The sequence below is a fragment of the Otolemur garnettii genome, unplaced genomic scaffold (assembly GCF_000181295.1).
Source record: "Otolemur garnettii isolate 467f Iridium unplaced genomic scaffold, OtoGar3 scaffold00073, whole genome shotgun sequence".
Classification (NCBI taxonomy): domain Eukaryota; kingdom Metazoa; phylum Chordata; class Mammalia; order Primates; family Galagidae; genus Otolemur; species Otolemur garnettii.
Genome location: NW_003852468.1, coordinates 5,569,487 through 5,584,756, shown reverse-complemented (window position 1 = coordinate 5,584,756; position 15,270 = coordinate 5,569,487). Strand labels below are relative to the sequence as shown.

At 46.5% G+C, this 15,270-nt stretch overlaps 1 protein-coding gene across 2 annotated transcripts; it reads right to left on the bottom strand.

Annotated features, from left to right (window-relative positions):
• Positions 1-7,277: 7,277 nt before the first annotated feature.
• Positions 7,278-11,868, bottom strand: NHLH2 (nescient helix-loop-helix 2). Of its 2 annotated transcripts, XM_003793826.2 has the most exons (3): positions 11,692-11,868; positions 10,976-11,286; positions 7,278-9,280 (listed from the first exon to the last, which is right to left on the bottom strand). In XM_003793826.2, exon 3 carries the CDS (start codon positions 9,270-9,272, stop codon positions 8,865-8,867), a length of 408 nt encoding a protein of 135 aa, XP_003793874.1. In that variant the 5' UTR covers positions 9,273-9,280; positions 10,976-11,286; positions 11,692-11,868; the 3' UTR covers positions 7,278-8,864. The 2 variants fall into 2 exon arrangements, with proteins under 2 accessions (XP_003793874.1, XP_012663086.1); XM_012807632.1 differs by lacking the exon at positions 11,692-11,868 and having other exon boundaries at positions 8,730-9,280; positions 10,976-11,482.
• Positions 11,869-15,270: the final 3,402 nt, after the last annotated feature.

Genomic DNA, 15,270 nt, shown 5'->3' with positions numbered 1-15,270 from the left:
AAAGCCCAGCAGGGGAGCTGGGTATAAAGAACCAGGGGTCCGAGACCTGCAGGTGTGTGTGAGGGCTGAGGGCCGCGTGGCGTCTGTCACACCACCAGGCGATAGATGTGCGTCCCAGGATGGGATCCTTTTCTTTGTGTAAGGCTTTTAATGCTCCTGGTAGCCTCTCTATTAAGGACAGCACTCTTTTTTTTTTTTCCATTTATTTAGAAGTGTACCAGGGCACTAACCACTATGACATTCTGAATATTTCCCCAAGTCTAAGTTGTCAAGATCATCTTTCCAGAATGACTCATTCTGGCTTCCCCAGAGGTTTAATCTAGAGCACTAAGGCCTGGTGTTGTCAACGGGAAACCTTCTAAAGTCACACTCCGCAGCTCGCCCACACAGATGCCTCCTTCACCTGGGCTCCCTCTCTGTGATGTTAAGGTCTCTCCCAGTGGCTTAAGGAGGAGTCCGGCCCACCTGGCCAAGGTCTAGTCCAGGGCCCAGGCTGCTTAATGGAAGATTTGTTCAAATTTTCAACTACTGTAGGGTTTTATTTATTTATTTTTTTTAATTTCATGAAAAGGGAAACGTGTGCTTTTTTCCTTTTATCAAAACATAGGCTTTTGAACTTTATTGCCCCTCAGGTTTATTTTCCCATCCAAATTCTTACTATTAATGTGAGCTCTGGCGTGTTCCCTGACTTCTCTGTGTCCTCCCACATTGCCTTGGAGTAACGATCCCTTCTGCCTCCCTGAGTGTTTAGAAGATTAAATGAGTTGGTAATGGGTGGTGCCAGCACAGGGCACATGCTGAGCCCGAGCAGTTGTTTTTTGCAGATGTTGCTACTGACCCCCAGACTGCAATGCAGGGTGGGCAGCGAGAGGTCTACGTGCTGACCAAGCACAGGCTTGGCAGCCAAGGTTTCTAGGAGGCTCACCCATGAAGAGTGTGTGAGACTGTGAGCAAGTCATTTAACAGAGGGTGTCAGTGTCACCCTCTGTTCCAGGGCCTCGAGGGACTCACAGAAATAGCAGATGTCATGAAGCTTCCAGAACTGAAAGGGGAGGGCTAGCAGATTCTCACTCCCAGGCAGCCTCCTCTCACTCCAGGTCACCTCTTGACCCCAGTGCCTGACCAACGGCTAAGAAAATCCACGTGATTTTTTCACTCATCTTTAAAATCTGCCTGTTAGGCTCTGGCAGTGTGTTTACTCTAGCATGTTCCAGTGGTCCCTTCTACCCTCTCCTTTACTCTTGGCTGTGGTACTAGCCAGCCACCAACTGCCAGCTCCCCACACATACCCTGCAGGGCAGCTCTGGACTGTGGAATGGCCTTCTGGGCTCAGCCGGCCAGTTAGGCCCACCCATGGCGGGGTGGGGGAGAAAGGAATGAGGGCACTACGTCCAACATGTGTGTACAGCAAAGTGCCAAGGTTAAGGAGGATGGGGGAAATTTTTAAAATAGAAGGACGACCAGAGAGAGGATCTAACTGAGAAGGACCATCAGAAAGGTGGACCAGACCAGCTAGGAAATTCCCCTCAAAACATAACTGCTCAAAAATGATTTTCAGAAAATTCTGTTAATTTGTTTCACTATGATTATGGTATATTTGTTGTGTAAAAGAAAAAACTAGAGTCTTTATCATATAAGAGATGCTTACTGATGTTTTCTGGGTAAAACAATACAAAGCTTGGGATTTGCTTCAAAAAGTCCTAAGGCTGAGTGGGACTCCCAGAGATGGGAGGGTCTCACCGAAGGTGGGTGTTGGGTATATTTGAATCTATTTTACTATTTCCTTGGCTTTTGTAGATGTTTTAAACAGTTTCCAAAAGAATGTTTTAAAAATGTAGTTGTGCAGAAAATTCATGCAGACTGATTTTTACTTACCAAGCCCTAGGAGGCTCACACCTGCACAGAGCCCCGCCCTCCAGCCCGACTCCCTCCTTCCAGTTCAGAGAACATTCTCCAGCCCTTCTTACTTCTCAGCCATACCCAGGAGGGAATTGCCTTCCTTTCCATCTCTTCCGTCACTCTGACCCTGTGTCCCTCTCTAGGAGACTGACCCCAGGGGCCTTCTCCTTCCAGTTATTCCATCCTGACCCCAGGAGAACCCACAGAACACATCCAACCCCCCACATCTCCCAATCATACCACGTCTCTCATGCTTCGTGAAGCTCTTCAGTTCCCCCCCTTGCCGGGTATCTTTCTGGGATGCTCAGCAAAGAGCTAAAAAATTTTCCTCCTTACCTAGAAATAGTGAAATTGCACAGGAAAGTCTGAAATGTTTCTCTCTCCATTACCTCCAGAATAATTTAGCTATTTAATTCCATTTTTTAAAAGGTTACCTTCCATCAACAATAATACAGACAGTGCTATTGAGATTAACATGTGCCAGACATGGTCTAAGTGCTTTACATGGATTAACCAGTTCATCTTTCTTTTCTTTTCTTTTCTTTTTTTATTGAATGGTAACTGTGTACATTGATGCACTTTGGGGGTACAGTGTGGTGTTTTCACACACAATCCAAGACACTTCCATCAAACCCCAGTTCATCTTTCTACCAATGCTACTGGCATTGTTACCAACTGGCTGTTCTATATTGCCCCCATTTTACAGGTGAAAAAACTGAGGCACAAAAATAAGTAATTTGTTCATGGCTACAGCCAGTTGGTAAGAGAGCTGGGATTTGAACACAGGCAAGCACTGTGTGTGATTGGGCTGCTGACTGCTGCACTGTGGTGGCCACTACACCATCCAGTGCTATGGGGAAAATCAAGATAAGAAGGGGAAAGTCATAGACCAGGCTTTAAATGTGTGCATTTGTGGTTTATTCCATGGTCCACTATTAACTTACTTGTAATGCTTTGTTTTATAGCACAGAGATTATATTTTTGTATGACTTTTTGTGGAGTTAGTTATGTGTTATATGCAGATGAATGCAGTTGGTAGAAACTATAAATTATCAAAATATTAATTAATTAAAACTGGTCTTAGCTTCTCCTGTACAACTTTCTATGCATACTAGACATATAAAGGAAATAATAGCAGCTCACGTTCATTGAGCTCTTACTATTTTTTTCCTATTCCGGTAGCACTATACATTACCCCATAGAAACCTCATAACATGGATATGTAACATGGATACATATATTGTCCCATCCTGTGGATGAAAATGGAGGCTTAAGGAGATATGGTAACATGGTCAGGGTCACCCACTTAGAATGGTTGGAGCCAGGGCCAGAATTGGTGACCCCTGGGTCTCAAACGCAGAAAAGGGAAAAAAAGGTAAATTCTGTTATAATACTGGGACTCAGAGAAAAGAGCAGCTAATGCTGTTCAGAGAAATTGGGGAAAGTTTTGCAAAGGTACGTTTGGTTACATTAGAGTTGTGTCACAGTGGAAAAATTGAAATTTGGGGGCTAAAAAATAAGGTTGGAGGAGAGCATTATAAGGAGAGGGAGAAGGTAAGGAGAACGGCCCAGGTTTATAAAGGACCTGTCATCTCTGGGAACACGAACAAACAAAAACAGATTTGGCGGGGAAATTTAGCCAGGGGAGAGTGGCTAGAGATGGTGCTAGAGTTTAGCACAAAATTGTAAAAGACTGCTCCGCCCAGATCCCAAACTTGAATTTTATTTTTTGTAATAGGTGATGAGGAGTTTTGAGGTAGAAGAATGGCATGATAGTTTTAAAAAATGTTTCTAGGGCCCAGCACAGTGGCTAAAGCCTGTAATCCTAGCACTCTGGGAGACTGAGGTGGGTGGATTGCTTGAGCTTCAGAGTTCAAGACCAACCTGAGCAAGCGCTAGACCCCATCTCTAAAAATAGCCAGGTGTGGTGGTAGACGCCTGTAGTACCAGCTATTCAGGAGGCCTAGGCAAGAGGATCTCTTGAGCCCAAGAGTTTGAGGTTACTATGAGCTATGACTCCATGGCCCTCTGCCAAGGGCAACAAAGTGAGACTCTGTCTCAAAAATAATAATAAGAAGAAGTAAAAATAAAAAAGGCTTCTAGGGGAAGAGCGAGAATGGCCAGCATGTATACAGTGGTGTGGATGGGAAGCCCAGGGGTGTGGATGGGGAGCCTGAGAAGCCTGCCCCATCCAGTGGTCGTGAATAATGCTGCCCGGACAGATCCATATTAGTTCCCATCTCTGTTATGAGAGCTGGCCCCTACTAGCGGTAGCCTATAGTGTTTTCTTGCAAAATAGAAAAAAAGCTCCCTTTCCTCCAGTTTACCCCAAGCCAGGGTGCATGCCTGGGTTGGCACATGGAGCACAGACTCAGTGTGGGCCTGGGCTCACCCCCATGGCTGGGCAGCCTTGTGTGCGGGCTTTCTGCATCGCAGGGGCAAGGCTTCCCCTAAGGGCATGATGGCATGATGGGGAGATGCAGTGTGAGGGCTAAGGGAGGGTTTTGTGCATGGCCCGCCAGCCCCTCTATCAAAGGACAAGTGTAGATTATGAAGGGCAGGGGCAGGCATGTAAACTAACAATGTAGTTTCATGACCCTGTGCATGTTATTTAATTTTTTTTTTTTTTTTTTTAGCTTTTGGCCAGCGCCGGGTTTGAACCTACCACCTCTAGTATATGGGGCTGGCACCCTACTCCTTTGAGTCACAGATGCCACCCGTTATTTAATTTCTTTGTGCCTTAATTTTTCCTCTGTTAAATGGAGACAGTAAAAGTACCTACCACACTGTGAGAATTACGTGAGATAATTCATGCAAAGCACGCCACTCTGTAAGCGTACAGAATACCACTCAGCGTGGGGCAGCTGTACTAATGGTGAATGAGACAGCCCACTGCCTAGAAGAGCGCGTTGGTTATACTACTGTTACGTTGAGGCTCACCTCCCCCTTCTTCCCTTCCACCCCAAACCTCAGTGGGAAGGAAGGAGACTGGTATCCATCCGGAGATGGAGAGCAGTGAGGGGAAGTGGATAGATCAGCGTCAGAGGAGCTGGCTTGGCCTGTTTACCTCATCACAGCAGACTCTGACACGTGTTTATGGGACAGGCCTACTGGAACAAGCCCTCCCAAGATGGGGTTTATATGGGAAGGCCGCATTCCTTCCAGGGCCCCCCAGTCCCATCCAGCCTTGGTCCTCTCCGTACCTATTCCTCTCTCCTCATCTGCTCTTGTGTCCTACCACTTATGCTCCACCACTTCCCCTTCCCTTGCCCTCTCTCTGGAAGAAAAAGGGTTTTACCCAGGACTTCTGCCTCTGGCTCTCTGGAAGTCTCCAGGCAGTGGTAGGAGTGAGGAGAAGGCTATCTGGGTGGAGAAATGCAGGGGGGACGTCAAGTTCATGTGCAATTTAAAATAGTTAAATATAGTAAACTGCACACAAACTTTATGGACACCTTGAATTCAGCCAAGGTGGCCTTGCTGGCTGAGCAGGTGGGGTGAGGCTTCCTGGGGAGCAGCCATGTTCTGGCAAGTTGCTGAGCAGCTGGGGACAGAGAGAAGAAGGTGAAGAAGCAGCAGGGGAAAGTGTGGTTCTGGATCTGTCTCAGGAAACACCAAGCTGGGTGGGGGAGGGATGAGGCCGGGGTGGGCTGGGGAAGGGTGACTGATCCGCATGGGCTGATGGGCTGTTTGGGGAGCATGAGCACTCAGAACATGTTAGCGGGATTTGAAAAGGAAGGGGAGCACGAGCGGCAGCACCTTCAGCTGCCATTCTCTAATTCTTCACCCTGCTTTATTTTTCTTCATAGCACCAGCTTTATTTAAAATCAAATAATATTTACTCGTTGTCAGTGTACTCTTCTTCTCCAGTAGACTATGTGTTGGTCTTATTTTTAACATCTAGAACAATGCCTGGCACACAGTAGGTCCTTAATGTGTAACTGTTGATGGTAAGAATGAATGACCCCCATCACCATTATTCAGGGAAGAACCATTACTCCCTCGAGCATAGCTGAACAGTCCTGCTGCCACATTCAGAGGATGAGTCCGTCACTCATCCATCTAGCAGAGTGCATCACGGTACTTAGTTTCTCTTCAAATCCAAAGCTGCTGAGCGCCCTTGAAAATGACATCACAAAGATTCTCTCCTGGGATCATGTGGGCTGTGTAGCTGAGAAGGGATGATGCTCTTTCTTTAAATCCAGAAGCAAGAGCCTTTTGTCTAGGGAGGTGAATTAATAGGTCCCTCCTGGATATGAAAGAGAAGACTGGATTGATGAGTTGGAAGTTAGGTTCATAAACCATGAAAGGGAGACCCTTGGAAGGTTTCTAGAGGTTAAAAGTTGACTTCATGTCCTGGGCTAAGCTGGGAGTAGTGTCTCTCCCCACTGCTCCCCACTGCTCCCCACTGCCAAGGTGAGAACACCCGGAGACACTCATAAGTCTTTGCATGTCAGTGAGGAACCAGCCATTGTTGCTTTGGTCAAAGGAAGACCCTGTTCTTTTTCATGTCCTAAAAAGTGTTTTGCTACTGCACATCCATGTAAAGAAGAGAATGAAGTTCTACTTACGAGGTATTTGTGAACCTGACAAGATAACTGGATAAAAAATGGAAAGCACTCGCAATCCTACAGGCATTTTATAAGCATGACAACAAGCATCCATATAATTGCATTAACTTTGAAAGCAGAGACTTCGCATGATAACATTCTATATGTATGTGTGGAGTTTTTAAGTTATTTATGTCTTCTGCTTGTTGATGCGATATTTCACATTTTTATTCCAGCTATAGGCTTTTGTAGGTTACAATCGATCTCAAAGTTGGTCCAGGGCTTAATTGTTGTCTCTTGTTTGCAGGCGTCATGCCTTGAACCTATGTACTGATGAGACATTTGAGTGTTATATTGCAGTATACACCTTGTTCTTAATAAGTGCCATGAAGACTGGGCATCACCATATCAGCGTCATCTTCTCACTGCCACTAAGGAATGATGTGAGTTAGTGCCAGTCACCCCTTGAGCCTCAGTTTCCCCACTCTAATTTGAAGACGTTGGGTTATATAGTTACTAAGTTCTGTTTTAAAGCAAAAGAATATACAATTCAAGTAATATTTTATATAAATACTACACCTCTTTTCCTCATGGAGAGTAGCATGATGTCTGTCACCATCATATGTAGGGCATCTACTAATAGATTGATCCATATTCAAGTTAAGAAAGGACAGCAAATATCTCAATACGTAAATACGTTTACATTAAGGTTTTGTTTACTAGTCCCTTTCTAGGGAATTGAGTCCAGTAAGATATCTCATGCTCAACCAGCATCTTCATTATTTTTAGACAGTATCCTTAAAAAAAAAAAAAAAAGGAGAGGACTTTATTTGATACCTTTATTTATATGCAAAACAGCGCACCATTCATGAGATATGAAAAACTCGTCAGATAGAAACCAGATTATATCTATTTTCACTACAAAATATTGCATTATATAAAGCAACGGAGACACAAAAAAACCCTGAAAAAGACTAAAATCTTTGGATAGCAGATGTGTTTTTTTTTCCCTTGTCTCTAAAATACACTCCTTGTTTTAAGAGTATCACAGCTGAGAACATGAAACATTTTCAGGTTACAGACTTTTCTTTTTGGTGTCACAGAGGAAAGTAGTTCTGAATTATTATCTTTTTTAGGAAAATAACTTAATTTCCTAAAATCATCCCACGCACAAACATCACACACACGCACAAAGAAGCTACTCTCCTTATAAACAGTTTGTAAAGTACTTTTCAGACATAACTACAGGTAAGAATAACACACTTTCTTAAAAAACTATAATAGTGAAGTGCTAGTGTTGCTCATCTCACAACAGAAAAACCTTTCAAGAACAAACATCTTAATATATAAAATATGTTTAGAAATCGGGAGAAGTGGGAGATTTGCTATACAAGTGCAATATAATTAGAGCAAAAAGAAAGACCACAGGATAATCTCAACAAACACGTAAAAAGTTAGACGTTATTCCACAGGAAAAAGTGTAAACACTCGACTATAAATAAATTGGCACAGAGTATCCAAAGTAAAATTATCACCACTCTGAAAAATAAATGTCTTGAAAAAAATACTCTACTCCTTCTAACATAAATAAAAATAGGTTGTCTTTTTCTAACTGCATCTATGGGTCCACATGTTTAAGGTCACAAATAGATGTTTTTGGATATATAAAGGGGCACTTTGCCTGAAAAGCAATCAGATATTAAATTTTCCACTCAAATATGGATTTTCCTGCCTACCTTAGTGTCATTATCTTGGGGATAAAATATCACCAAGCTCAAATCCTCCCACAGTGTGTCTATTTGTCTTCAAAGTGTCTTTTAACCTCTCCAAGTATTCAGGGTTTGATTGGATTCTAATATCATCTTTCTTTTCACAACAGAGGGGAAGTTTCCTGTTCCACCTTTCTGTGCCTAAAATCTTTATATGGAAGAGACTCTCCCCCCCTCCTCCCCGATGTTTGGTGATTTGTCAATTAGAAAAATTCCAGATAGTCTAAAATTATGAGCCTATCTCCCCCGAGCTTCTGCCCTCATTCTTTCAAAACATGAAGATTCGTGGGAGATAAATATGGGAGAACTCAAAGTCTCCAGTGGGTTAAAGCAACACCCCTTAAAGGGATCCTAACACACCAAGGGGAGGCCCGGAGGCGGCTCATCTCCGGTGCCTCCAGGAGGTTCTCCTGGCCTGGAAAATCCCCCCTGTGAGCCCCAGGGCTCGCCAGACAGCCCCACCTCCCAGCCTCGGAAACCTCCCTGCTGACCAGAGAGAACAGGTTGGGAGTTTCTTTCCCCGTCCAAGTCTTACGCAGCTGCTGTCCCGCTGGGCCACCGCCGCCTCCGCCATCCCCGCGGCGGCCGCCCGGGTCCGTCGCGTTTCGCGTTGCAACCGGACGGGCGGCCTCCCTCGCCGGCCCCCGCCCTACACGTCCAGGACGTGATTGAGATAGGAGATGTAGCAGATGGCCAGCCGCAGGATCTCGATCTTGGAGAGCTTCTTGTCCGGGGGCAGCGTGGGCAGCAGTTTGCGGAGCTCGGCGAAGGCCAGGTTGAAGGCCTCCACGCGGATGCGCTCGCGGGTGGCGTGGGCCGAGCGGTACTTGGCCGTGGCGCGCCGGCGGCGGCGCTTCTCCTCGCGGCTCAGCTGCTGCGGGTGCGGGTAGAGCGCGGCCCGGCTGCCACCCTTGCCGTCTCCCTCGGCCTCCTCCACCGGCTCCAGGTCCGACACGCTGCCCAGCACCTTGGCGTCCGTGCCGCCCAGCGACTCCGGGTCCGAGTGTGCGGAGCTGGGGTGGTCGGAGTCTGCGGCTTGGTCTGGACTCAGCATCATTTTGGAGGCTGATGGGGAGTCAGAAAAGCAATCAATAAAAGGAATCAGGGTCTCCCTCTGCTATGAGGGATGGCGGGCGAGGGCCGGCGGACGCCGGTCCCGGGCCCCTCTCCCCACGCCAGGCCAGCGCGCCCGCAGGGAGGACGTGCCCCCCGCGCCTCCCCGCCGTGCGCGAGCCGGTTGTGTGAGCTTGGCCTTGGCCGCATTCCGGACCCGACACCCCGGCCGCTGGAGGCTGGTCTGGGGCCTGGGGCCTGCGGGACGACCTCAGGCCTGCAGGGCCGAGACTGAGCTTCTGTGTCCCCTCCACCTAATACCACCTGCGCTATTCCCCTTCCCTCACTTCACCCCCTGCCCAGACAAACGAACGATTCCGAACTACGAATACAGCTGGGTTTCAATGGGGGCGGGAGTCGCCGAGCGCACTTCCCGCCCCGAGGACCCTGGCTAGGCAGTCGGGAAGCTTCGGCGCCCCAGGGCCTGGCGCCGATCCCGAGGCTGCGTGGGGGCGCCCAGCGCTGGCAGGCTGCGGGCGCCGGCGAAAAACCGGGAGATCCGTCGTCCCCCTCGCGCTTCTCCCATATAATAAAGAAATAAGCAACGGGCAGGTTTCTTTCAAAAGAAAATTAACTCCTATGCTCTCGCAGGCTCCAGGAGCACCATCTGTCACGCAGTCGTACACATAAGGGACCTAGGGACCCGGCGACTTGGGATAAGACAATGCGCCGGCAGACTGCGGACCACCGCCCGGGAAAATGCCAGCGGCCGGGTAGCCGCGTCTGGAGGGAAGAAAGGGCCCGCGTGGGGCCGGGAGGAGCGGGTGCCGCGCGTGTTGCTGGGGCACCAGCTCCATCTCCCCTGGCAAAGTTCGGGCGCTCCAGAGACCGGAGCTTGGCAGCCTGCAGCTGTCCTCGGGCGGCCTGGCCAAGGCCGGCGTGTAGGTGCTTAGCCTTCCTCTGACTGTGGCCTCTTGTAAAAGCCACCTCGCCAGGCTTTTCCGGGGCGGCTGCAGGACCAGCCCGGACCACGCGCCTTCTGGGAGGAGGCCGCTCGAACCCCTGGGCTTCGGGGGGAATTCGGGCTTCTAGAAAGGGGTTGTTGGCAGGAGCTGCGGCGCACTGCCCGCCGTCGTCGGGAGGGAGAGCCGGGCTGGGAGCCCGGGGTCCCCGGCGTCTGCCGCCCGAGCGATGCTGCGCACGGGAGAAATCTCCGTCGGGGACGTGCAGCGGGGTTTGTGTAGGGAAACAAAGCAAGAGGATGCGTGATCGGTTCCTGTCGCTGCACTCGCTTGGGACCGAATTGGGCTCCCAAACAGCTTGCATTTTCCTGAGAGGAAAACAGGTCCTCTCGGGCAAAATAAAAACAAATGCTCCAAGACAACTGCATGTGACTCCCTGCGGGCTTTTCTCGGGTACGTTACAAGTAGCACAACTTGCACCCACACAGTCGGCTTGAAAGGGCGGAAATAATGGAAAATCACAATACGCCACGACATAGTTATAGTTCGGGTAAAAAGTTCCTGGGTTGACCTCAAAGCCTGTTAAATTCTCTTCCAGGTATCTTCTAAAATTATTCACAAATAGTATTTCGGGTATGCATTTTATCTGTGTAAGTAGGGACTGAAATGCATCTATAGAAACGCAGTGTGAATCATCAAACTTAGTTTCAAGCTAGGAAAAAAAAAAGATTTAAAGGAGTCTTACCTTGCCAAAGCCTTTCCGATAATCTTTTCTCCAATCTTTTAGAGTTAAAATTCCAGGGAATAGCGAGGGGGAAATTCCGGAAAATGTTAAAAGCAGCAAATATTTATTACATTCAAAAACGAAAAAGCAGCTGTCATCGCGCTGGTGACAAGGAGGGGCGATAATATCTCGGGATGTTACGAATGATTGTTCACTTAGTAGATCAAAAACGCCTTTTCCTTTTAATTGTCCTCAAACATTTCGAGAAATTCGTTGTTGATAATTTTAAACGATGTGTTGAAAAGTCTCGTGCCTTTTTCCTCTTCCAGGGTCTATGAATAACAAAAGAGATGCAGAGATGAACACAGGCACATCCAAGGGCTGATTCCTACACTTTCTAATAGCAGAATAATCAATAAGAAAGATGGTTAAGATAAGATTCCGCGCCTGCAGGCCTCCTCTCCTTCCCTTAATACGCTGAACAGAAACTGGGAAGTGCAGGGCAGAGATGTGATCTTGCTCAGAAGTGATTTTTTTTTTTTTTTTTTTAGATAAGTCTTTGTTCAGCTGATGTCTCCCCTGTTCCCAGGAACACAGTACTGTAACTAGGATCTAAGGTTGCCTCTTTCTCTTCCCTCATTGACTTGTCCGTTGTATAAACAGACACCTATTTTCCAGTTCCAAAGTCTTTCACCGCTTGGTTACATTCCCCCATCCCCACCCCCTCCTCGCTTTACCTTGTAGCAAAGTATATCTAGTCAGTGGCTTGGAGATGCTTGGAGAAAGGTTGGTGAAAGTGAAAGTCTCCTGGAGTAACAGTGACAGGGAAGCAGAGAAAGAAGGGAAGAGGGTGGGAGAGCCAGAGCAAAGAGGCAGAGATGCGTGTGGCTTCTTGGCTCTCCTGGTACCAATTGATGCAGCCTGGAGATGCTGGAAGAGATAAAGCCTTAAGACAGGGGATGGAATTTTTTTTCCCCACTAAATTGATATTTAATGGGAAATCCTATTGGACAGAAACCTGGACATGAGTCACTTAATTGGACTTGACATCTGTCACAGTGTGGGAGTTTTCACAGCCCAAATATTTTAGCAGATCAGATTCCCACTGAATCTGTGCCATAAAATATAACAGTTGAAAGCAGCCCAGGATGGAAACCTTAGCCTCTAAACAGAATCTCTAGCCGTAATCAGGCTATTTCTCTTTTTCAGATTAGTGATGCAGTATTTAAGGGCAAAAAACAACATATTAGCAATGGAAAATTTCCCCTGGCATATAACAAAACTAGCATTTTCCTTAATGTTCAGAAAAATATTTGTGTCCAGAACATGAAAATATATAAGATGCTATAATGAATATAAAGTTTCAGACATGCAACAGCTTACATTTATTAGAGATAATTTACATATTAAAAGACACTTCAATGAGGTTTGATTAAGCATATTAATATTTTTGAGAGATAACCTGCTATCATCTAGTCTATCAATAGAGGATAAGAACTTTTCATTAGATTAAGTCATTGATGGAACTAGAAAGAGAATCCAGGTATTCAAGGACTGCTGCTTGAGACAATTCTACTTTTCTATACATGGTTGTTTTTCTTTTCGCCCACTTATTCATTCAAGTTAAAGTATGACACACTACGTGTGCTGATTATTGTACTTTATTTCTGCCAGTCTTAACATGCAGATACATTTAGCTGTGTGGCAGTGCGTTGGGCTAAAACGTAAACACACACAAGTCACCAGTGTATTCCAGCGCATAAAGCCCTTGCCTCACCTGACCCCATGGCCCCGAATTTATACACCAGATAACAAAAAGGAAAATCCAGCTCAATTTTTTTTTGCCACATTATGGGGATAATAATAATTACTATCAATTCCATATTATTTGTGATCATTTTTAGCTCTTTTGATCATTCAAGCTTAAGAGAAACAAGAGTATTACCACCTTACTTCTGTGTCCCCAGTCCCTGGGGGAACATTGTGGAGAGAGAAGTGTTCACTTCCCCTCTTTCGTCAATTTTGCCCCCTAAATAGGTATTTTTTTTTTTTTTGAGACGGAGCCTCAAGCTGTCCCCCTGGGCAAAGTGCCATGGCCTTACAGCTCACAGCAACCTCCAACTCCTGGGCTCAAGCGAGTCTCCTGCCTCAGCCTCCCAAGTAGCTGGGACCACAGGCGCCCACCACAACGCCCGGCTATTTTTTTTTTTTTTTTTTTTTGGTTGCAGCCATCATTGTTGTTTGGCGGCCTGGGCTGGGGATTTGAACCCGCCACCTTAGGTGTATGTGGCTGGCGCCTTAGCCGCTTGAGCCACAGGAGCCAAGTCCCACCCCCCCACCAAATAGGTTTTATCTTCCAGGGAGGGGTGTGGAGCAGCCTGCCTCTGAGAGGGACCCTCTGGGTTTCTGATGGCTGCTGCAAGTACTATTGCCTGTGCACATCTTCCTCCTCCGGGAGATTCCTGGACCAGAGTGTGGTGGAGGTGGGAAAGAGCAGGGAGTACCTCCATGGAATAGGGGCCCCAACACTACACAGCCTTGCTTCTGCCCAGCCCCAGTACAGAAATATATTTTAGATATCCCCAGGACATTTAAGTGGAAACAGAAGTCAGCCTTGTGCAGGTGGCATGAAAACAGGTCAGTGGATAAACTCCCCAAAGTGGTGAAGATAAAGGGAGAAGGGAAGTTTTCCTAGTTTGACTAGGAATAGCTAACGGTAAGCATTTGCACAGATACGCACCCCCAGGTACCTGTACCTCTTCACCCCCCATTACCTGCATGAAGCAGCCGGCTCTATTAGACCACTGCACATTCAGACTGACGGACTGCAAAAACCTAGTGTGTCTAACCTCCATAGCTCTGGATTGGGGAGAAACTAGTGATCGCTAGTTACCCTGGAGTTGGGGGCAGAGATGGGCAGTTGCATATCAAGGCAGGCTTGGTCCTACTCTGGTATGTGGGAAACCAGACAAAGTCTCCTTGGCATTCAGGTTTCCTCATTCTACACTGACAGCAGCATGTACATAATTTAATACTTACATGAGTAAGCCGGTGTGAAAGGGGACACAGTCTGATCCCCACAGAGCCATGCCTAGGCACACAGGGATTTCCATCCACACACATGAGTCTTTCTTCTTCTTTTTTTTTAATTGAATGGTAATTGTGTACATGAATGCACTTCTGGGGTATGAGTCTTTCTTCTAAAAAAGCCTCCTCTTCCCTCCTTACTCCTCCCCTCCTTTTCCTTCTCTAAGACCTCCCTGCTCAGGTGGCCCCTCCTTTGTGCTCCCTGAACACCCTTCACATCCCCCTTATTGACTGTATGTTGGGAGTGGTGACTCTTGGTTTTCACACTGCCCTCCTGTGATGCCTCCAGGGGAGGGCGTAGTGTCTACCCCCAGCACTGACTGCTGAGCTGGCCACCGCATAAGTACTCAGTCACTTACAGTGGTGACTCCTTGTGTACACAGGCACCCAGGATATTTATAACACAGAAACTTTTTCACCAAAGGAACTCATGGTTTCAGTTGTATCTGTTGTCTGTCCTATAAAAATGAGAGTAATAATCCTGCCCGTCTCACTTCACAGGGTTATGAGATTGCATGTATATGAAAATACTTGATAAATACCAAGCACCATGTAAATTAAAATATTATGGAATACAGGAGTAATATTACATAATATTATTAAACCAATGAGAAGGCAAGAGTGACATAGCTAGCTGTGTGAATTTATGCCACCTGCGACTTATTTTAAGCTTTCTGGACCTCCGTTTTCTAATCTACAAAATTTAGAATAACCAAATTACATTAGGTTATATTGTTATGTCGTGTTTTTTCTGAAGGTAACAAAATAATCTATGTAAAGTGCTTAAATTAATGCCTAAAACTCACGCTCAACCCATGTTGGCTATCAATATTGTTAATGATATTATCATTCAATATAAATATATAAGAGAACCAGATATATAGGTTCTCTATATATTCTGTGTGAATCTGGATATTTTGTGAATATGTGAATATATATTCACATAGAAATATAAAAATATCCAGATACACCCACTCAGACTCTGTGTGTGTGTGTGTGTGTGTGTGTGTGTACGTGTGCATAGCTCTGGTGCTAACTCACAGTAACCATTTTCCATGCGTCAGAGATGGGTCTAGGGACTTTGCTCATATTAACTCGTTTAACCTCACCACAAATCTGTGAGGTAGGTACTGTCACTATCCCAATTTTGCATTTAAAGAAACTGGGAGGGTGGTGCCTGTGGCTCAGTGGGTAGGGCGCCTGCCCCATATACCAAGGGTGGCAGGTTC